General features: G+C 56.7%; 1 protein-coding gene across 4 annotated transcripts; it reads left to right on the top strand.

The window, feature by feature from the left end:
* The first annotated feature begins 8,091 nt into the window (after window positions 1-8,091).
* On the top strand, window positions 8,092-18,063 carry GAS2L1 (growth arrest specific 2 like 1). 4 transcript variants are annotated; one of them, XM_044003330.1, is made up of 6 exons: window positions 8,092-8,798; window positions 10,294-11,015; window positions 14,300-14,407; window positions 14,706-14,802; window positions 15,716-15,953; window positions 16,382-18,063. In XM_044003330.1, the coding sequence occupies exons 1-6, from the start codon at window positions 8,729-8,731 to the stop codon at window positions 17,571-17,573; spliced, it is 2,427 nt and encodes an 808-aa protein (XP_043859265.1). In that variant the 5' UTR covers window positions 8,092-8,728; the 3' UTR covers window positions 17,574-18,063. The 4 variants fall into 4 exon arrangements, with proteins under 4 accessions (XP_043859265.1, XP_043859277.1, XP_043859271.1 ...); XM_044003342.1 differs by lacking the exon at window positions 8,092-8,798 and adding an exon at window positions 9,042-9,322; XM_044003336.1 differs by lacking the exon at window positions 8,092-8,798 and adding an exon at window positions 9,042-9,326.
* Window positions 18,064-18,104: the final 41 nt, after the last annotated feature.

Below are 18,104 nucleotides of genomic sequence, written 5' to 3'. Positions count from 1 at the left end.
GGCAAGGAACTCAGCCCAGAGGAGAACGGGCCACATCAACCACTGGACAACTGTTCAGTGAGGTGCCCTTAAAGGTCCCAAGGATCTACCTCATCATTATTATTATTATTATTATTATTGATATCTCTTGTTTTCACATCACCTACATCTTTTCCCTCACCCATCCCAGAAAGCCATCCTTTATAACATGGAAGAAAAAAGGAAGAACAAAAAATCAAAACTAATGAACAAGGGGCAGCTAGGTGGCGCAGTGGATAGAGCACCAGCCCTGGAGTCAGGAGGACCTGAGTTCAAATCTGGCCTCAGACACATAACACTGACTAGCTGTGTGACCCTGGGCAAGTCACTTAACCCCAATTGCCTCACTAAAAAAAAACAAAAAACAAAACTAATGAACATATCAAAAATATCTGTTGTCTTATATAGTGTTCTATGACCATGGTTTCCCACCTCTGCAAAGGAGTGAGGGGAGTATATCTCTGGTCCCTTTTCTTAGGTGGTGGTGCAGTAGATAAAGCAATAGGCCTGGAATCAGGAAGACCTAAGTTCAAATTCAGCCTCAGACACTTACTAGCTCGGTGACCCTGGGCAAGTCACTTCACTTCTCTGTCTCAGTTTCATCACCCGTCTCCCAGGGTTGTTATGCCATAATGTCTGAAAAGTGCTTCACACAGCACCTGACTCATAGTAGGCACTTAATAGATGTTTACTTCCTTCCCCATTCTTCTTTGGGGCAATCTTTTTTTAACCGTGATCGGTTGGGTTGGTTGCTTGGATCCAAGTCATGGCCCACAGCTGTTCACATAAATGTCCACTAGGGGCCACCACTATGTAAGCCAAGATGCAACAGATTGCTGTTCCCCGGTCCTAAGGGCCGACAGGCCAACCCCCTTAGCCTACCGAGGAGGAGTCCTGGGCCTAGAGAGGCGAGCAGGGCCGGGATCCAAACCCTCATCCCTTCCAATCCAGCGTTCTTCCGTTTGTCCGGTGAAACCTCCATAGGGGACACCAGATCCTTTGGGCCCAAAGAGAAGATGTTTTCTCCCTTGTCTCCCGATGACCCCAGCAGTGCCAGCTGCACAAATGCGGGAGATAGCCAGGCACGACCCCCGCCCTGCAGTGTCTTTGTCGGGCAAGCAGACGAGCATTCACTAAGCGTTGTTTGTTGTTTTTCTGAAGTATCTGACTCTCAGTGACCCCATTGGGGGTTTTCTTGGCAGAGATACTGGAGTGGTTTGCCATTTCCTTCTCCAGCTCAGAGGAAACTGAGGGCAACAGGGTGAAGTGACTTGCCCAAGGTCACACAGACAGTGTCTAAGGATGGATTTGAACTCGGCAAGATGGATCTTCCTGACTCAAGGCCTGACACTTTATTCACTGAGCTGCCCCATTACTGGGCTAAATGCTGGGGATGTACAAGCAAAAAGAAAGTCCCCTCTGTCAAGGAGTTTTCATTCTAATGCTGAGGAAGCATGGAGGGGGTGGGGGGCTGTGGCCCAAAGGGATTCCCTAGTGGCAAAATGGGGACGGAAGGAGGGATGTTCTGGTGCAAAAAGGCCCCCATCACTGAGGGCTTTTCTAGGGTAAGACAGCAGCTGAGTCATAGTGGCTAAGCCCAGAAGGCAGAAGGCCTTGGAGGGAATGAGGGTGGCAGAAATCAATATCACCCTATCAATATGCACAGGGCTGGTGAAGTGCTTCTGAGAGCATGGAGAGGGCTGGGTTTGTTTTGTTTTGTTTTTCAGGGCAATGAGGGTTAAGTGACTTGTCCAGGGTCACACAGCTAATGTCAAGTGTCTGAGGCTGGATTTGAACTTGGGTCCTCCTGAATACAGGGCCAGTGCTTTATCCACTGTGCCACCGAGCTGCCACCGAGCTGCCCCCGAGGGCTGGGTTTGGAGGTGGACAACCTGGCCTGGGCTCCCATCCCAGATCTGATCCCTTCTGAGACCTCAGTTTCCCAATCGATAAAGTAAGGACTGGACCAGATCCATGATCCCCCAGACCTTCTTCCAGCTGTCACATCACAGCTCCCAGCCTCGGTTTCCTCTTGTGTCCAATGAAAAGGCTGGACCGGATGACCTCCCTTCCAGCTTGATCCAGTGAGTTTCCTTCCATTCAGCTGGAAGGATACAAAGGCCCTCAGGTAAGTCCTTTGAGTGAGAGAGCATAGACAACTGGGGAGGAGGGAGGTCACTGGGAACTGTGGGAGATGGCCATTGAGCCTGGTCCTGAGGGAAGCTCAGAATTCCAGGCTGCAGAGAGGGAAGGGGAGAGAATTCTGGGAATGGGAAATAACAGTGAGATGGAATGTCACACACCAGGGGATGAGTAGCCTAGTTTGGCTGTGACATAGAAAGCATGAGGGGAAGTAATAATACTCCCTTTGGAAGAGAGAGTTAGAGCCACATGATTAATAATTACTGCTAACATTTTTTTTTGGTGGAACAATGGGGGTTAAGTGACTTGCCCAGGGTCACACAGCTAGTAAGTGTCAAGTGTCTGAGGCCAAATTTGAACTCAGGTACTTCTGAATCCAGGGCTGGTGCTTAATCCACTGTGCCACCTAGCTGCCCCTCTGCTAACACTTCCATAGCACCTATTGTGTACCAGGCACTGTGCCTAAGTAAGTGCTTTTTCTTTTGTTTGTTTGTTTACAGGGCAAGGAGGGTTAAGTGACTTGTCCAGGGTCACACAGCTAGTAAGTATCAAGTGTCTGAGACCAGATTTGAAGTCAGATACTCCTGAATCCAGGGCTGGTGCTTTATCCACTGCACCACCTGGCTGCCCTGTAAGTACTTTTTCAATTATGATCTATCTCATTTCATCCTCACAACAACCCTGGGAGGGAGGGAGGGGCTGTTATTATTATTATTTCCGTTTTACAGATGAGGAAACCAAGGCAAAGAGGTTAAGTGACTTGCCCAGGATCATCTAATACCTGAGGTTGGATTTGAACTCAGATCTTCCGGGTCTAAGCCCAATGCTCTATCTACTGTGACCAAATAGGAGATTGGATGTCAACTGAAGGGAAGCCATGTCGTGTGTGGAGGGAGATGACCCATGGTTGGCTAGCCGGGGACCCTGGAAGAATGGTGGTGCCCTCAACAGAGATGAGGGGAAGGTTTTGGGGGTGTGGGGGGGAGATAACGAGGCCCATTTTGGAGAGGTAGAGAGCCTATGAACCAGGAAAGGTTTTGTAGACTTAGACTTCTTTTTTTTTTTTTAGTGAGGTAATTGGGGTTAAGTGACTTGCCCAGGGTCACACAGCTAGTTAAGTGTTAAGTGTCTGAGGCCGGATTTGAACTCAGGTACTCCTGACTCCAGGGCCGGTGCTTTATCCACTGCACCACCTAGCTGCCCCCAGACTTAGACTTCTGCATAGATGGCAACTGAACCCATTTGAGGTGTTGAGATCACCAAGAGAAGAGGGCAAGAGAGAAGGAGCAAGAGTCTAGGTGAGTACCCACAAACGGGGGCGGAAACGGATCATGAGACAACAAAAGATTCAGAGAGGACAGGGAGTAGGAGGAGCCCAGAGTCACCCAAGCCTAGGGGAGCAATTGTCTCCAGGATTGCGCAGGCAGAGACCGAGAAGGCTGAGGATTGAGAAAAAGGCCATTGGCTTTAGCAATTAGGAGAGCGTGGGTGACCTTGGAGAGTGATTTCGGTCAAGTGGTGGGATCAGCTGCCAGAATTACTCGGGACTGAGCAGCAAGTGGGAGGTGAAGATGCAGACTCAACCAATCCAATTAGCTTTTTTTAAGAGTTTGCCTCTTTTCATAGGAGGAACAGCACAGGGCAATAGTTTGTGGGGACGGCAGGATCAAGTCAGGGTGGCTTTTGCTTTTTTGCTTAAGGATAGGGGGAGACCCAGGCGTATCCCTTGGCAGCAGGAGCAGGTGAGATAAAAAGATGGAGGAGATCAGAAGAAGGATGGATGGGGCAAATGCCAGAATGTACAACTACCGTCTACTCAGATTACAAATCCCTTTCCTTGGACTAGAAGGAAGGGCAGAAAGTTGTCCCCATTTTTCAGAAGGGATGATGTGATTTCCCCCAAAGTCCCAAGGGAAGGGGCAAGTGAAGGCCCCAGGGCTCTTTCCACAGGATCATGCTGCTTCAAATCATAGCATTTTAAAAGTTGGAGAGATTGGGCAAGAGAGTTCATCCATTTATCCCCTTCTCTCCACCCCCACAGCCTCTCATCCGAGCTATTGCAGTAGCTTCCTAATTGGTTTCCCCGGCCTCAAGTCTCTCCCTTGGCCAAGCCCAGGTCTGACCACACCCCTCTTGCCTCTAGGGTAAGATACAAAGCCTGCGCTGCTGGCACCAACCAATTCTTTCAGGCGCCTTACTCTCCCTGACACACTGTGCCTTCTAGACAAACTGACCCCTTCCATCTACCCCCTCCTTTGCTTTGCATAGGCTGGGCCTCCTCCCCCTCTGCCCTCCCGCCCTCCACCTCTGAGAATCGCCAGCTTTCGTCAAGGTTCAGCTGTAGCCACCCCGCCCCCACATGAGACTTACTGGGCACCTCCTCCCCACCCCCCACCCCAGTGGTTACTTAGGACCTCTCCCCCTCTTACTTTTCTATCTTCTCTGCATTTACCTATCTGTGTGGGTGGGGGCTGTTTCTCCCGATTGAACAAAAGGCTTTGAAGGCAGGGGCTGTCACATTTTTGTTTATGCATCCCCAGTACTTGGCACACATTAGGTACTTAATACATGAAAACTGCAGAAATGTGCATTTATTAAACACCTACTAGGTACCAGGCACTGTGTTAGGCACTGAGGATACAGACCAAAAAAAATGAAACAAAATCTCCATACATGAGCTAGGAGACCATGATAAAGCATCAGGGAAGTCTTTTTTTTCTGGCCTTTTCTCACAGCCCAAGGGCCAAGGCCAGGGCCAGCCCAAAAGAGGCCAGAATGGGGTTGAACCCCTTCCCACATCCATATTCATTCTGAGCTAAGCCAGTCCCAAGGCTGGGGCCAATCAAAGATCAATCACCAAGCCCTGAAGACCTTCTGGTACTGGGGGAATCTACCAGGGTAGGTTAGTTCCTGGGCCATAGCTAGTGACTGGCCCAAGGTCCCACAGGTAGTAAGCATCAAAGGTGGGATCTGAACACAGGTCCTCAGACTCTAGAGTCAGCACTTTTCCTGCCTGAGTCCGCAGGACCACCAAACACACACTATCGGTAGCTCTGAACCAGGAACACCCATTCCAGTGACTTGGCTTTCATACGGGACAGTCAGTGACACTGGAAGACTGTTTGCCGATTCCCTGCTTCCAGCTCCTGGTTGGCTCCATGCCACGCTACTAAGAGGCCTGAGAGTTTTGTGGGTCAGTGAGTAATGCTGATGAAACCTAGGACAGGCCTAGGAGAAGGCTGTGGGGAGGTAATGGGGTCATGGTTTCCTGCTCTACCCCTAGCTCTCCCCAGCTGCAGGATCTGGGCCAACTTAAATCAGAGAGAGGCTTCAAGGGCATCAGGATGGCCCAGCTCCTGGGGAGAAGTCTTTGGTCCCAGTGACCTTCCCTCGCATAGAGTAAGAGAGCAGCAAGAGGGGCAGCTAGGTGGTGCAGTGGATAGAGCACTGGCCCTGGATTCAGGAGGACCTGAGTTCAAATCTGGCCTCAGACACTTAACACTTACTAGCTGTGTGACCCTGGGCAAGTCACTTAACCCCAATTGCCTCACACACACAAAAAAAGAGCAGCACAGGAGGTCAGGCTAGAGTGGGGCCTAAGCCTTGGGGTCACACAGGACTGGAGACCAACCTAATAAACCAGCTTGGCTAAGGGACCCCAAACAGAGGTTGCAAGTGGGTCAAGTTCTTGGGTGACTCCGCAGCCCCTTTGTCTCTGTTTCCTGCCCAGAGGGGTGGGGTGAGGGGCCCTTTGCCAAGTGATGAGCTCACCCTGTTCCCCCCCAGCAGAGGCTGAGGCTCAGCTGCTTTGTCTCTGATCAGAGGATTGGGTGGGTCCCAGGCCTGGAGGAATGTGAGAAGGGCCAACAAACATAGTGAGCCTCCCTCTTTGCCCGGACAACTTGGGCTCCTGCTTCTCTGGGGTTGTCGGGCCCAGAGATGTGGGAGAGTGCGCCAGGGGCGATGGTGATCGTAACTAATAATTAAAAATAATGGCCCATGTTTATATAGGGCTTGAAGGTTTAGAAAGTGCTCTACAGGACTCCTCACCATCAGGAGGCCTGGATCTTAGAGCCCGGCAGCTTTGCCACTAGGAAGATGGTGTAGGCAGAGGAAAGGACTCTGGGCCTGACAGGGTCAGGGGGCCTACTTGGGTTTCAGGGCTGGTTCCATCCCTGTGAGATGCCAGGCAGGTGCCTTCACATTTCTGGGCCTCAGTTTCTCAGAGAAGCTGATTAGGCCTGGGGGATGGCCTGTCTGCGCAAAGGCAGGAAGGTCTACAGCCTCCCGGCTGGTCTGGCTGGAATGGAGCCTTCTCCAGGGGTGGTCATAGGAAATCAATCTGGCCAGGTGGATGGATGGTAGAGCTCCAGGTCGGGGAGGGCTTGAAATGCCTAAAAGAAGAGCACACCCTTTATTTTAGAGGCAAGAGGGAGCCACGGAAGCTTCTTCGCCGAGGAACAGCATGACCGGGTTTTACAAATACCAGTCGGGAAGGCCAGCTTTACCCTACCTCGAAGCGAGAGAGGGCCCCAGTTTGAAAGAGGTGACCTCGGTTCAAATCCCACCTCAGAGGCTAGCTCTGCCATCCAAGACAAGCCCCACAAGCTTTCAATGTGTACAAGGCGTTGGGAATACAGAGACAAAGGGCTCCTGACCCTAGAGGTATGTCTGAGGGCCAGAGTTCAGTAAACCTTGAGTGACAAGGTGGTTGGTTCTGCCAGCCATGGCCAGGGTCAGTGACATCCCTTCAAAAGCCTGATGGAAAACAAGAGGCTTGCTGGCAGACCGAAATCCTGATTGGCTCCTGGCTCCCCACCCCCAGGGGTCAGCAGCCATGGCTCCTGGGCTCCCACAGGGCCTGGGAGGACCCCCCACCTCCTGTCCCTAACTGCCCCAGGGATACCGCTGGATACTCCCCACTCCCCCAACCCTCTCTTCCTCCCAGCATCCTCCCACATAGGCTCCCTCTCCCAGGGGCAGAGCAGCAGATGGCAACATTTCCTGGGCGCTGGTTGGCTGGGTTCTAGCCCCTCCTTTTCTGTTTGAAAATAAGCCCTGATGCGGTTAACCCTCTGCAGGGGTGCACAGCTGCAGCTGCTGATGGGGAGGGGGGCCTCTGCCCTGTCTTTCAGTCTGTTCTCATTTCCTCCAGTCAGTTGGAAACCCCTGGTTTTCCATCATGTAATCATCATAGTGAGGAGTGATTAATGGAGAGAATTCTGGTCTGCAAATTTGTGATCTCATTTGAACCCCTGGAAGTAGGCGCTATTGGTACCCCCATTTTACAGATCAGGGTCAAAGTTGGGCTCTGGAGGGTGAAGAGGCATTTTCCATCCCTGTGGGTTTGGCACCCCCCACCCCCACCCCCTCTGTAGGATGGAAGTTTCCTTGTGTCCTAGAGCCCAGGGCCACCTTTCATAGGATCAGGCACTGAATGCGTGGTTAGGCCAGCGGGGTGTCCAGGCTGCCTCCCAGCCCAGCCCAGCCCTCAGCCTCTTATCACCCTCCCAAGGCCAAACTGGTCCAAGCCGGAGGTGACCAAGCACAGTCCCTTCCTTCCTCCCCAGGCCCCCAGGAAAGGGTTCCCTGGCCACCCAAAGTATCTTTTCCTGAGGAGGTCTCCGAGGGAGGCCTTGGAACAGACTGTGCCCGGTTGGCCCCAAGGGAGTGGGGATAAGGGTGGGTGGGGGCTTATTGGCCTCAGACCTCCCCCCTCCCCAACTACACACACACACCAACTACACGCACAATCCAGCTAGAGACAGACAAGTGGAGGAGCTAGTTAAACCTTGAAACTTGCTCGGAGCCCAGGGCGTGACTCACCTCCAGACACATTCATCCAGAATCCAGCCCTGGGGAGGGAAAGGGGGCGGGGAGGGGGCCAAGGGGGAGGGGGCCCAATGACCTCACTGGAGTTATTAAAGTCATAGTGTCCCCAGCCCCTGCGCAGGCTGGAGTCAGGTTCCAAGAGCCCTGAAGGCCGAGGAAGATTTCCCTTCCTCACAGACTTGGGGGAGGGGGCTGAGATAGTGACTTCCCCCACTCCACTCCCACGGAGCGGGAGCTTAAGGTGGAAGTCTGATTAGTCCCGGGCGGGCTCTGGGCAGAGTGATAGGAGGAAGCGCCTGGGAGGGTGGGGGCGGGTGGTGGTTAGCTCCCAGGGACTGAGGCTAGTGGGACTGGGCAGCACCGCAGGAGGCCGGGGGCGGCTTCCAGCTCCTCAGCCTCTCCCACTCCGCCCGGGACAGTGACCCTGCAGGACTCCACTTCTGGCCTTCCTCTACCACGGAGATCTCATCCCCGCGCTTCCTACCTGGAGCCCCCTCCTGCACGTGGGAGGAGACTCCGGCCTCCAGGTTTGGGAAGACAGGAGGGTCGGCTCAGGGGCTCTCACAGTCCGCTGCGCTTCCTAGGATGAAGGCTCCCCGAGCCCAGAGGGGTCCCGTCTAGAGCGCGCACTGAGATCCGGGCCTGGAGAGTGCCACGGGGACGCGACATCGGAGCAGGGGCATGATTCTGGGGCCGGGGGTCGGGAGCCGGGACTCCGGGGTCCGGTCCTCTGGGCATGCCCTCCCCGATGGCGGCGGTCCCTGCGGATAAGGCGCTTGGAGATCCACGGGTACCCCGGGGCACAGGTGGGCGCGGGCGCGGCCCCGCGGGTCTCCCTCTCTCCGCTGCGGCCCCGGGGGGTTGGGGAGCTCGGGGAGGCCCCCCCCAGGCCAGAGCTGCCGCGCGGGGCGCGGGCCCTTTAAGTGATGCGCGCCCGCCCTCCCTGGTCCAGCTCCAAGTTCGGGGAGGGGGGGGGAAGGCGGGGGGGAGGAGAGAAAAAAATAATAAATGAGCCGGAGAGAGGGAGGGGGGAGGGGGGAGCCGGGGCTTTTCGGGGCTGGGCTTCTTTCCTCTTTCTGCGGGCGGCGGAGGCCAGACGAGCCGGGCCGAGCCTGCGCCCAGCCCGGCGCGCCTGGGGGAAGGCCCGGAGGGCGGCCTGGAGGCGGGGGCCAGACCGCAGCCCCCGGGACGCGTCGGGGCCCTAGGACAATCTTCCGGGGCCGCGGGCTGGGCTTCCCGGGGCTGGGGCCGGCCATGCGCTGCCCTGGCCGAACCGGGTACCCCGGGCTGCGGGAGGCGCTTGGAGATCACGGTGGGAGAGCAGGATGAGGCAGGTGAGCCCTGGGGGGGGGGGTTCCTCGAAACGCCCAGATGTCGGGAGCCCGGGCCCCGCCCGCGCCGAGATCCTCCCTCCTCCGGCTCCGGCCCCCTGCCCAAATGGAGAAACTGAGGTTGGGCAAACCTAGATATTTCCCCCAAGGCCCCCTCCTTGGGGCGGGGGTGCGAGAGACCCGGCTCCTCCCGCCTACCACCTCCCCCACACTCCCAACTCCTGCGAACAGCTCCGGCCCCGCCCCTGTCGGTTTCTTTTCTAGGCCCCGCCCCCAAGATCGATCTAGCTCGGCTGAAGCCCTAGGTGGGAGCCCACCCAGGCACCTGTGGGGGGTGGGGAAAGACGCAGAGGAAAGCATAATCTGGGGGCTCATGGGGCATTGGAAGGAGCCGTGGGAGTGAGAAATCACTGCGCGGACTGTTTTTGTGGTGACCTTGGACCAGTCACTTCCTTCTGGCCCACAGTTTCTTTGTATGTAAAATAAAGGAGTTGGAACTGATTATCTCCAAGGCCCCTCCCACCTCCGGCATTCCCTATTCTAAGGCCCCTCCCAGCTCTGACATTCTCTGTTCTTAGGCCCCTTCCAGCCCTGACATCCCCTGTTCTAAGGCCTCTTCCAGCCCTGACATCCCCTGTTCTAAGTCCTTCCGAAGCTCCAACATTCCCTGTTCTCAAGCCCCTCGCAGTTCTGACATTCTCTGTTCTGAAAACCCTCCCAACTCTGACATCCCCTATTCAGAACAGCCTCCTAGCTCTGACTTTCTCAGTTCTAAGGTCCTCTCCCCTCTGACATCCCCTGTTCTCAGGCCCCTCCCAGCTCTGATATTCCTTGCTTTGTGTACTAAGGGCTTTCCCTAGAGAGGACCTGAGGCACCAGTGTGGCTGGGTGCAGCTTTGGCATCCCTCCCCCTAGTTCCTTTAACCCTGTCTCTCCAGCTGGGGCTCACTGGGGTTCCCTCTCCCTGCAGCTGTGAGGGCCCCCAGGATGAACAGCAGTCCAGCCCCAGCCATGGCTGAGAAGGAGAAGAGCAGCATCCAGTGCTCAGCCTCCAAGAGCATCCGGCCCTTCCGCTCCAGTGAGGAGTATCTGGAGGCCATGAAAGAGGACCTTGCCGAGTGGCTGAACGCCCTGTATGGGCTGGCGGTCCCAGGCGGCGGCGGCGGCTTCCTGGAGGCGCTGGAGTCCGGGGTGGTGCTCTGCCGTCACGCCAACAATGTCAATGGCATTGCCAGGGACTTCGCAGGCAGCCACCCGCAGGCCGCCGGCCGACTGCGCCTGCCTTCCAGGGAGGTGGTGTTCCAGGCCCATGGCGTGGCCCCGGGCTCCTTCCTGGCTCGAGACAACGTATCCAACTTCATCGCCTGGTGCCGAGGCGAGCTGGGCATCCCCGAGGTGCTGATGTTTGAGACGGAAGACCTGGTCTTACGGAAGAACGAGAAGAACTTTGTGCTCTGCTTGTTGGAGGTGGCCCGAAGGGGCTCCAAGTTTGGGGTGTTGGCCCCGATGCTCATCCAGCTGGAGGAAGAGATTGAGGAGGAGCTGAGGGACCAGGCCAGGGAGTCGGGGCCTCCCACTGCTGGGGAAGGGGATGGGGACCGGCGGGCCTCGGACCCAGCCCCTGGCACTGGGGCATACCCCAGCCGGGGACCCAGGATGACCCTGTGTGACTTCCGAAACCTGGATGAGCTGGTGAGAGATGCGTGGGCTGTGGGTACTGGGGTACCACCTTCTCCCCGACTGCTTTGGGGGTGTGGGAGAAAGCAGTGAGCTTTTGGGGTCCCTGCTCTGTCAAGGCCTCAGTTTCCTCATCTCTAAAATGAAAGGGGAGATTACATGTCCTCTGAGGCCCCTTCTAGTGTCTGCCGTGCCCCAAGGGAAGCTCTCTGAGTTTGTCCCTCTCCTCTCTATTCCCTGAGTCCCAATAAATTGGCCCCTCTCCCCACTAACCCTGAGCCTTCAGCCCATCCTGGTCACTGCAGGCCAGAAACCACCACCACCAACAATATTCATCTAACGCCTTATGGTTTTCAAAGGGCTTTGCGCAGGTTATCTCAACACTTTGAGCTAAGTGTTATTATCCCCATTTCACAGATGAAACCAAGGAAGGCAGAGAGTGATTTGCCCAAGGTCCAATAGCTAGTAAAAGTCCGAGGTCAGATTTGAACTCTGGTCTTCCTCACTCTATCTATCCCCTGCCCCACCTAGCACAGCTATGGGGTGATTGTTTTAGGGGCAAAAAAGGGAGAAAGGAGCTGAGTATGTGGAGTGGGGGGCCTCCTGGCCTGCAGGGTCTCTTCCAGCACTTTGCCCCCAGAGGTGATTTTGTCGAACACGGCTTAGAAACAATGGGGTCCCAGAGAGAGGATGGGGTCTGGCCGGGGCCGCACTCAAGGTCCGTCCCAGGCCGAGAGGGGCAGCCAGAGAAAAGCCCGCTGCCCTGCCCACCTGGGGGCCTCAGGCAGCTCTGCCCACTCCCTCCCTCTGCTCTCCCCAGGGCCAGGAGCTCTTGATGGCTGCTAGAATTGTTTTTTTTCCAGAGTTAGGCTACAATGAAGCCCTCAGGGGAAAAAGCAGGGCCTGTATTTTTAGCTCCTCCAGACCCAAGTTATGGGGTAGAAGCACAGACTCTTCAGGCGCCAGGGAAAGTGGGGGCTTTGCAGCCTCAGACCCCCAGCCTGGGACCAGAGAGAGCTCAGAAGCCCAGGGCAGACAGGCCAGTTCCCAGGTCCCCAGGCAACGAGTGCCCAGCGTGCCTGTCTAAGCCAGGGTTGGCAGGGGTTGGCACATGGTACCCATAGTACTGCCAGACGGCCCCACCTGCTTATTTCTTTCCAGGCCACGGTGGCGTTGGCCGAGGAGAGAGGGGAGATGGGAAAGGTCCCCATGGAGCCAACCCAGCTGGGCGGGGACACAGACAGCCTGGGTCCCAGGGCCTGGCTTGTTCGGGACATTGTCAGCCGGGCACAGCAAAGGGGCCTCACTCGCCCATTCCTTGGCCTGCCCCCAGACTTACTCATTCAGTCACTTAACAAGCAAGCATGTGTTACCCTCAGGGCTCTATGCTGGGCAGCTAGGCGACTTTGGGGTGGTTTTAGGGGTACAGGCTCTATCTTGGTGCAGGCTGTGCCCTGGCAGTGCCCTACCTCTGGGTGAGCTAGATGGTGTCCCCTCTGAACTTTTTTTTTTTTTTTTGCAGGGTGATGGGGGGTAAGGGACTTGCCCAGGGTCACACAGCTAGTACATGTCAAGTGTCTGAGGCCATGAACTTTTCTGATACTGCTGTCAGGGAGGGAGAATCTCCATGCTAGGAAGCCCCAAACCTTGCTATGTGGCAGACAGGAACTGCACAGGGAGGGGGAAGGGAAGGAAGATTTGTTAAGCACCTACTAAGTGCTAAGCACTTTAGAAATATTTCATCCTCACAACAACCTTGCCAGATAGGTGCTATTATCCCCTCTTTACTGTTGAGGAAACGGAGGCAGACAGCCCAGAATCACACAGCTAGTAAGTGTTTGAAGGCAGATTTGAACAGAGTTCTTCCCGAATATCTGCTGAGCTGCCTCATAAGGGGGCTGAGGGTCCTCAGAGACAGGAGGACAAGGCCAGCTTCTTCCCTCTGGTGACCAGAGTCTGTGCCAAGCTCCGGGGCTGGGGGCCCAGTCGTCAGGGCCAGAGGGGGAGAGCTGGGGAGGAGGTGAGATGCAGGGGGCTGGCCCAGGCCCTTGTGGTCTTGTTGAGGGTGAAACAGTTCACAGGAGCTAGGATTCTGCTGGGGTTTGGAATGAGCTGTCTTGGGAGCTCAGGGCTTTTATGGACATAACTCACAGATGAAGCAGCTGGCGGGGAGGAGGCCTGGATCCTCTTCATTGTTATTTTCATGTTCATAGCTCTAGAGTTGGAAAAGACCCTGGAGGCATTTTCCAGAGGGAAAACTGGGGCCCAGAGGATTTGAGGGCCCCAGTTGGACCTAAGCCAGTCCTGATTCCCAACCCAGTGTTCTTGCCTTGACCTCGCATTCATGTCCTGTCTCCCTGTCCCTTGAGGCCATGTATTTGGGACATTCCTGGGGAGCCCCGCTTTTGGAGGTCCATTAGGGCCCCCCAGGGGCATCTCTGGACCTGGCCGGGGAGATGGGACTTATTCACCCCAGGGGATGTTAGAGAGAAATGCCCTGTGTTTGCCACCTTTGAGAAGAGAAGCCAGGAGTCTGGACAGGGAGGCAGTGGAGATACAACAGGAAGACGCGGAAGTCAGGAGACCTGAATGCAAATAATTATAAGTTATAATAATAGCTCCTACCATGTGCTAGGCACTGTTCCTTTAAAGTATTATTTCGATTGATCCTCACAACCACTGCAGGAGGTGGGTGCTATAATTATCTGCATTTTACAGAGAAGGAAACTGAGGCTGAGGGGGGCTAGGTGCCTTGCTAGTAAGCATTGGAGGCAGGATTTGCACTGAGGTCTTCCCGACTCCAGGTCCAGCACTCTGTGCGCTATGGGTTCTGATCCTGGGCTCCAATGCTATATGTGTGGTCTTTACCTCCTGGCCTTCATTTGTAAAATGAGAAATTTGGAGCAGCTGGCCTCCGAGGGCACTACCACTGGGTCATTGCCCCGTCTGCTGGGTGGGGAGACCAGGGAGCCGGGGCCCAAGAGGCGAGATGCCTTCACTTTCTTCCAGGCCCAGGAGAAACCTCTTGCTGATTCAGGTTCCCTGAGTAGGTCTCCTGCCCTCGTCCATCTGTGCCAGGCCTAGGAGCCAGATGGCCAGTCTTCAGATGTCCTTGGGGCAAAGTCAGCTATTGGGAGGGAGGGGCGGAATGCTCTGTCCCTCCGATCTAGGTTCAAGGTTCCTCTCCCTTCAGCCACTCTTGGCTCCTCTCCAGAAACTTCCTCCTGCCTCATTCCGAGGCTCTTGGCAGAGGGGAGAGCCTGACCTCTGACCTCCAACTTCTCTGTCTCCCTCCACAGGTTCGAGAGATTTTGGGCCACTGTACTTGCCCAGACCAGTTCCCCATGATCAAAGTGTCTGAGGGGAAGTACAAAGTTGGGGACTCCAGCGCCCTCATCTTTGTTCGAGTATGTCTGTCCTGGGCCCCGGGGCCCCTCCCAGACTCGTGTCTCTGACCCCTGATCTGAGATCTCTTGGCCCTGGCTAGGTCAGGGCCTGGGGACAAGGGAGGGGATGCTCGAAGCTCCGGGAGATTTCCCGAGATGGGGAATGTGCCAGCTGAGCTCCCCCCAACTTCAGCCCCCCACAGCCAGGCCCCGGGAGGGAAATCCTTGGGCAGCAGCCAGGGGGCCTCACTCTTGCCCAGGTTTGGGGAAGGGTGTCTGCTTCCCAGGAGGCTCTGAGAAGGACTTGTCTCCCCCTCAGGTCCTGCGAAGCCACGTGATGGTAAGGGTGGGTGGAGGCTGGGACACGCTGGAACACTACTTGGATAAGCATGACCCTTGTCGGTGCGCTTCCATCTGTGAGTATGGGACCGGGTGTGGTGGGCAGGAGGGAGGGGGCCCCTCTGGGCCCACCTGGAGCCTCTCCCCAGCTCTAAGTCAGGTCCCCATCCCCTCCTAGGCCAAAGCACCCAGTATCCACCAAGCTGCTGGGAAGGGCCCTGGATTCAAATCTCTACTTTCTAGCTGTGTGAACTTGGAATAGGTTTGGGATTAGAGCTCAGATTTCATTGGTCCAGGGACCTTCCAGGTGAAAAACCAGTGCTACACTTCACTATCTTGGAACCAATGAGTGTTTTTAAGATAGACATTGGTATTTTCACTGTAACTGGCATCCTTTGTAATGCTGTTTTTCATTTTATGCCTTTACAACCACAATTCCGAGAAGGGTCCATTGCTCTCACCAGGCTGACTGCCGGGCTAGGGGGCCGTGACAGAAGTGGTCAAGAACCCCTGTCTGAGAGTTGTCTTAGAATCAGTGAAGTGACTTGCCCTGGGTCACACAGCCAGCAGGTGTCAGAGTTGGCAGGCTTCGAAGGCCAACTCTAGCAAACGCTCTTGGCATTGGTTTGTAAAAATGAGGGCACTGGAGGCAGCTAGGTGGCGCAGTGGATAAAGCACTGGCCTTGGATTCAGGAGGACCTGAGTTCAAATCCAGCCTCAGACACTTGACACTTACTAGCTGTGTGACCTTGGGCAAGTCACTTAACCCTCATTGCCCCACAAAAAGTTAAAAAAAAAATGAGGGCACTGGTCTACCCTACCTGGTTTTGAAGTCCTTTTAACTTTCACATCCAAGGGTCTAACCCTCTGCATGGCAGAGAAATGGGTATTGCTGAATAGGTTCCTCAGGGGTGGTGGGACCCAGTGTAAGTGACCCTGGGGGTGCCCGACAAGGTTCCCCACGATGAATCTCACCCTCTGTTTTTGCAGCGCACCGGCTACCCCAGCCTCGGGCACTGACCTTCTCCCCACAGAAAGCATCCCCAGCCCCCAGCCCCCGGGCCTCCAGTCCTGGGGCTCAGCGCTGGCCGGATGTGGGGAGCCCTGCCCCAGGAGGGGAGCGCCGGGGCTCTCGGCCCGAGGGGCTCCCTGCCCGGCTCCCTCAGGCTGCTGCTAACCCCCGAGGCCAACGGGATGGTCCGGAGACTCGCCAGGCCAATCCACTGAGGTAGGGCCTGGGTCAGGAGTCTGGGCAGAGGGGGCTGTCCTTGTCTGGTGCTCAATGGGTTACTCCAAGCCTGGAGCTGTGCATCCGGTCTGGGCCTCAGGAAGAGAGAACCTTGGCCGCCCTGCTGTGACTCATTCCCAGGGAAAAAGTGTGGCAGGCTTCCGGTCTCCATGGCGACTCAAACTAACAGTGCAGGCTTGGGTGCAGCCTTGGGCCAGCTCCCTCTGCTGGGGGGAGGGGTGGTGGGCTGGGCTGTCCTGGCAGGGAGAAGAAGAGGGGGGGCTTCTCTCCCTGAGGAAGAAGAGGCTTTGGCCAGCCTGTGGGCTGGGAGGCCTCTGCTGGGGACCAGAGGGGTTCAGTCTCATCAGCTTTCCCATTGCTTGGGTCCCCAGTGGCCTTTGGACCCCAGCTCCCCTTGTCTCCCTCAGGCCCCCGAGGTCTCGCCGATGCTCAGGTGACAGTGACTCATCGGCCTCCTCAGCACAGAGTGGCATCTTGGGCTGTTGCCGGGGTGAAGAGGGGTCCCCGGGACCCCGGAAGGACAGTAGCAGTCAGCGGGTCACCAGGGTCCCAGCCCCTCTCAAGAGACCCCCAGCCCAGCGGAGCAAGTCCCGGGATCGGGGCCCTGGGCCCAGTCCCCGAGTAGAGGAGCGGGGGCGGCCCCGGGGGGCCCAAGGTGGAAGAGATGCCCGGCCAGCAGCCCCGAGCCCCGCCCGGCGGGCACGGAGCCAGGGCCGAGAGGACCAGACCATGTTTCTCATCCACCGAGACAGAGATGGGCAGCACTCGTGGGCTCGACCCGGTGGCTCTGGCAGAAGCACCCCCCGGGCGAGGAGCCCTGCTGTCCCCCGTGCCCGGCCCCAGCCCCCCACGGCCCCTGAGCCCCCGCGACCCCTGCAGGCAGTGGACACCCTCTGTCAGGAGCTAGAGGAGTTGGCGCGAACCTTCCGGGCCCCCCTGCAGTTGGACCCTGGTCAGGAACAGCGGCTCTACCGCTGCCTGGAGGAGGAGTACCTGGCCAACTCTAAGGCCTTGGAGGCTGAAAGGGCCTCTGGGGCCCAGGCCCCCCAGACCACGCCCGAGCCCGTGGCCCCCGACTCTGCCTACTGCTCCTCTAGTTCCTCATCATCTTCCCTCAACTTCTTCAGCAAGCACGGCCCCCCCACTGAGGCCTCCCGGGGGGGCCTGGCCCCCAATGGCGTGGCTGGCATCCCCAATGGCTCCGGTGAGGGGTGGGATGCCAGGGCCCCTGGCCGCCGTCAGGGCCCCGCCCTCTCCAGCTCTTCGGACGAGAGTAACTACTGCCCTGCACTCAATGATGTGCAGGAGGTGCCCGAGGTGGGCTGGAGTGAAGCAGAGATCGAGGGCTCTGGGGATGAGCAGGGGGCACCGGGCCTTGGGCAGGCCAGGCCCGCCCTCACTGCAGACCCCCTAAGACCATGTGCCCGTCCTCGGGCGGACAACCAGCCGGACAGAAAGCCATCACGCATCCCTACCCCGCTGGCCCCTCGGAGGCCTTCAGCCTGGCAGGGTCTGCACTCGGGTCTCTCGGGCTTCCTGGAGCCCCTGACTCAGGTGCCAAGGGGAGGGAGGAGGCAGGAGGAGGGTGCCTGGATGTGACCCCCTCCAAGGCACCCCCAGACCACACCGACATGGCTGGGGGCCCCTTTGTGCCTCCTCTCTGGGACCACCGAGTCTAGGGCTGGGCTGTCAGCCCTCATCCCCTTCTTCCTTCCTATGTGGCCTTAGTTGTAACCGGGTCCATCGGGCTGACGGGATTTCCGCTCCCTTCGTCCAGGGACCAATGTCAGGGAAAGGCAGGAGCAGGGACTGCGGCTGACTTTAAGTTTACGGTTTCTGGGTTTAGGGGAGGCAGGTGGTCTGGATTGTCCCCCCTCCCCATCCCTCCCTGTACTGTACAAGTGGGCATAGCAGATCTATTTAAATCTAATATATTGAGAGAGTGTGTGTATGTGTGTGAGACGAGTGAGAGAGCGCGCGAGCCCCCGGCCAGGCCCCCAGCCCTGCTGAAGACACCCCCCACCCTGCTCTGTAAACCTCCCTGGCCCTGAGAGATTCTGAGCTGAAGAGAGTAAACTAATGTCCATTGCCCTCAGTGTGTTTATTGGGGGGGGGAGGAATCACCGGAGT

This window comes from Dromiciops gliroides, chromosome 1 (genome assembly GCF_019393635.1).
Source record: "Dromiciops gliroides isolate mDroGli1 chromosome 1, mDroGli1.pri, whole genome shotgun sequence".
NCBI lineage: Eukaryota > Metazoa > Chordata > Mammalia > Microbiotheria > Microbiotheriidae > Dromiciops > Dromiciops gliroides.
This window is presented reverse-complemented; position numbering and strand designations above follow the sequence as displayed.

Bases quoted from the DNA above. Each gene is read 5' to 3' on its own strand.
- GAS2L1 (XM_044003324.1), top strand. From the start codon at position 9,364: ATGTCGGGAGCCCGGGCCCCGCCCGCGCCGAGATCCTCCCTCCTCCGG. The intron at 9,629-10,293 runs GTGGGAGCCCAC...CTCTCCCTGCAG, and splicing joins TAGCTCGGCTGAAGCCCTAG to CTGTGAGGGCCCCCAGGATG. The intron at 14,803-15,715 runs GTGAGTATGGGA...CTGTTTTTGCAG, and splicing joins TTGTCGGTGCGCTTCCATCT to CGCACCGGCTACCCCAGCCT.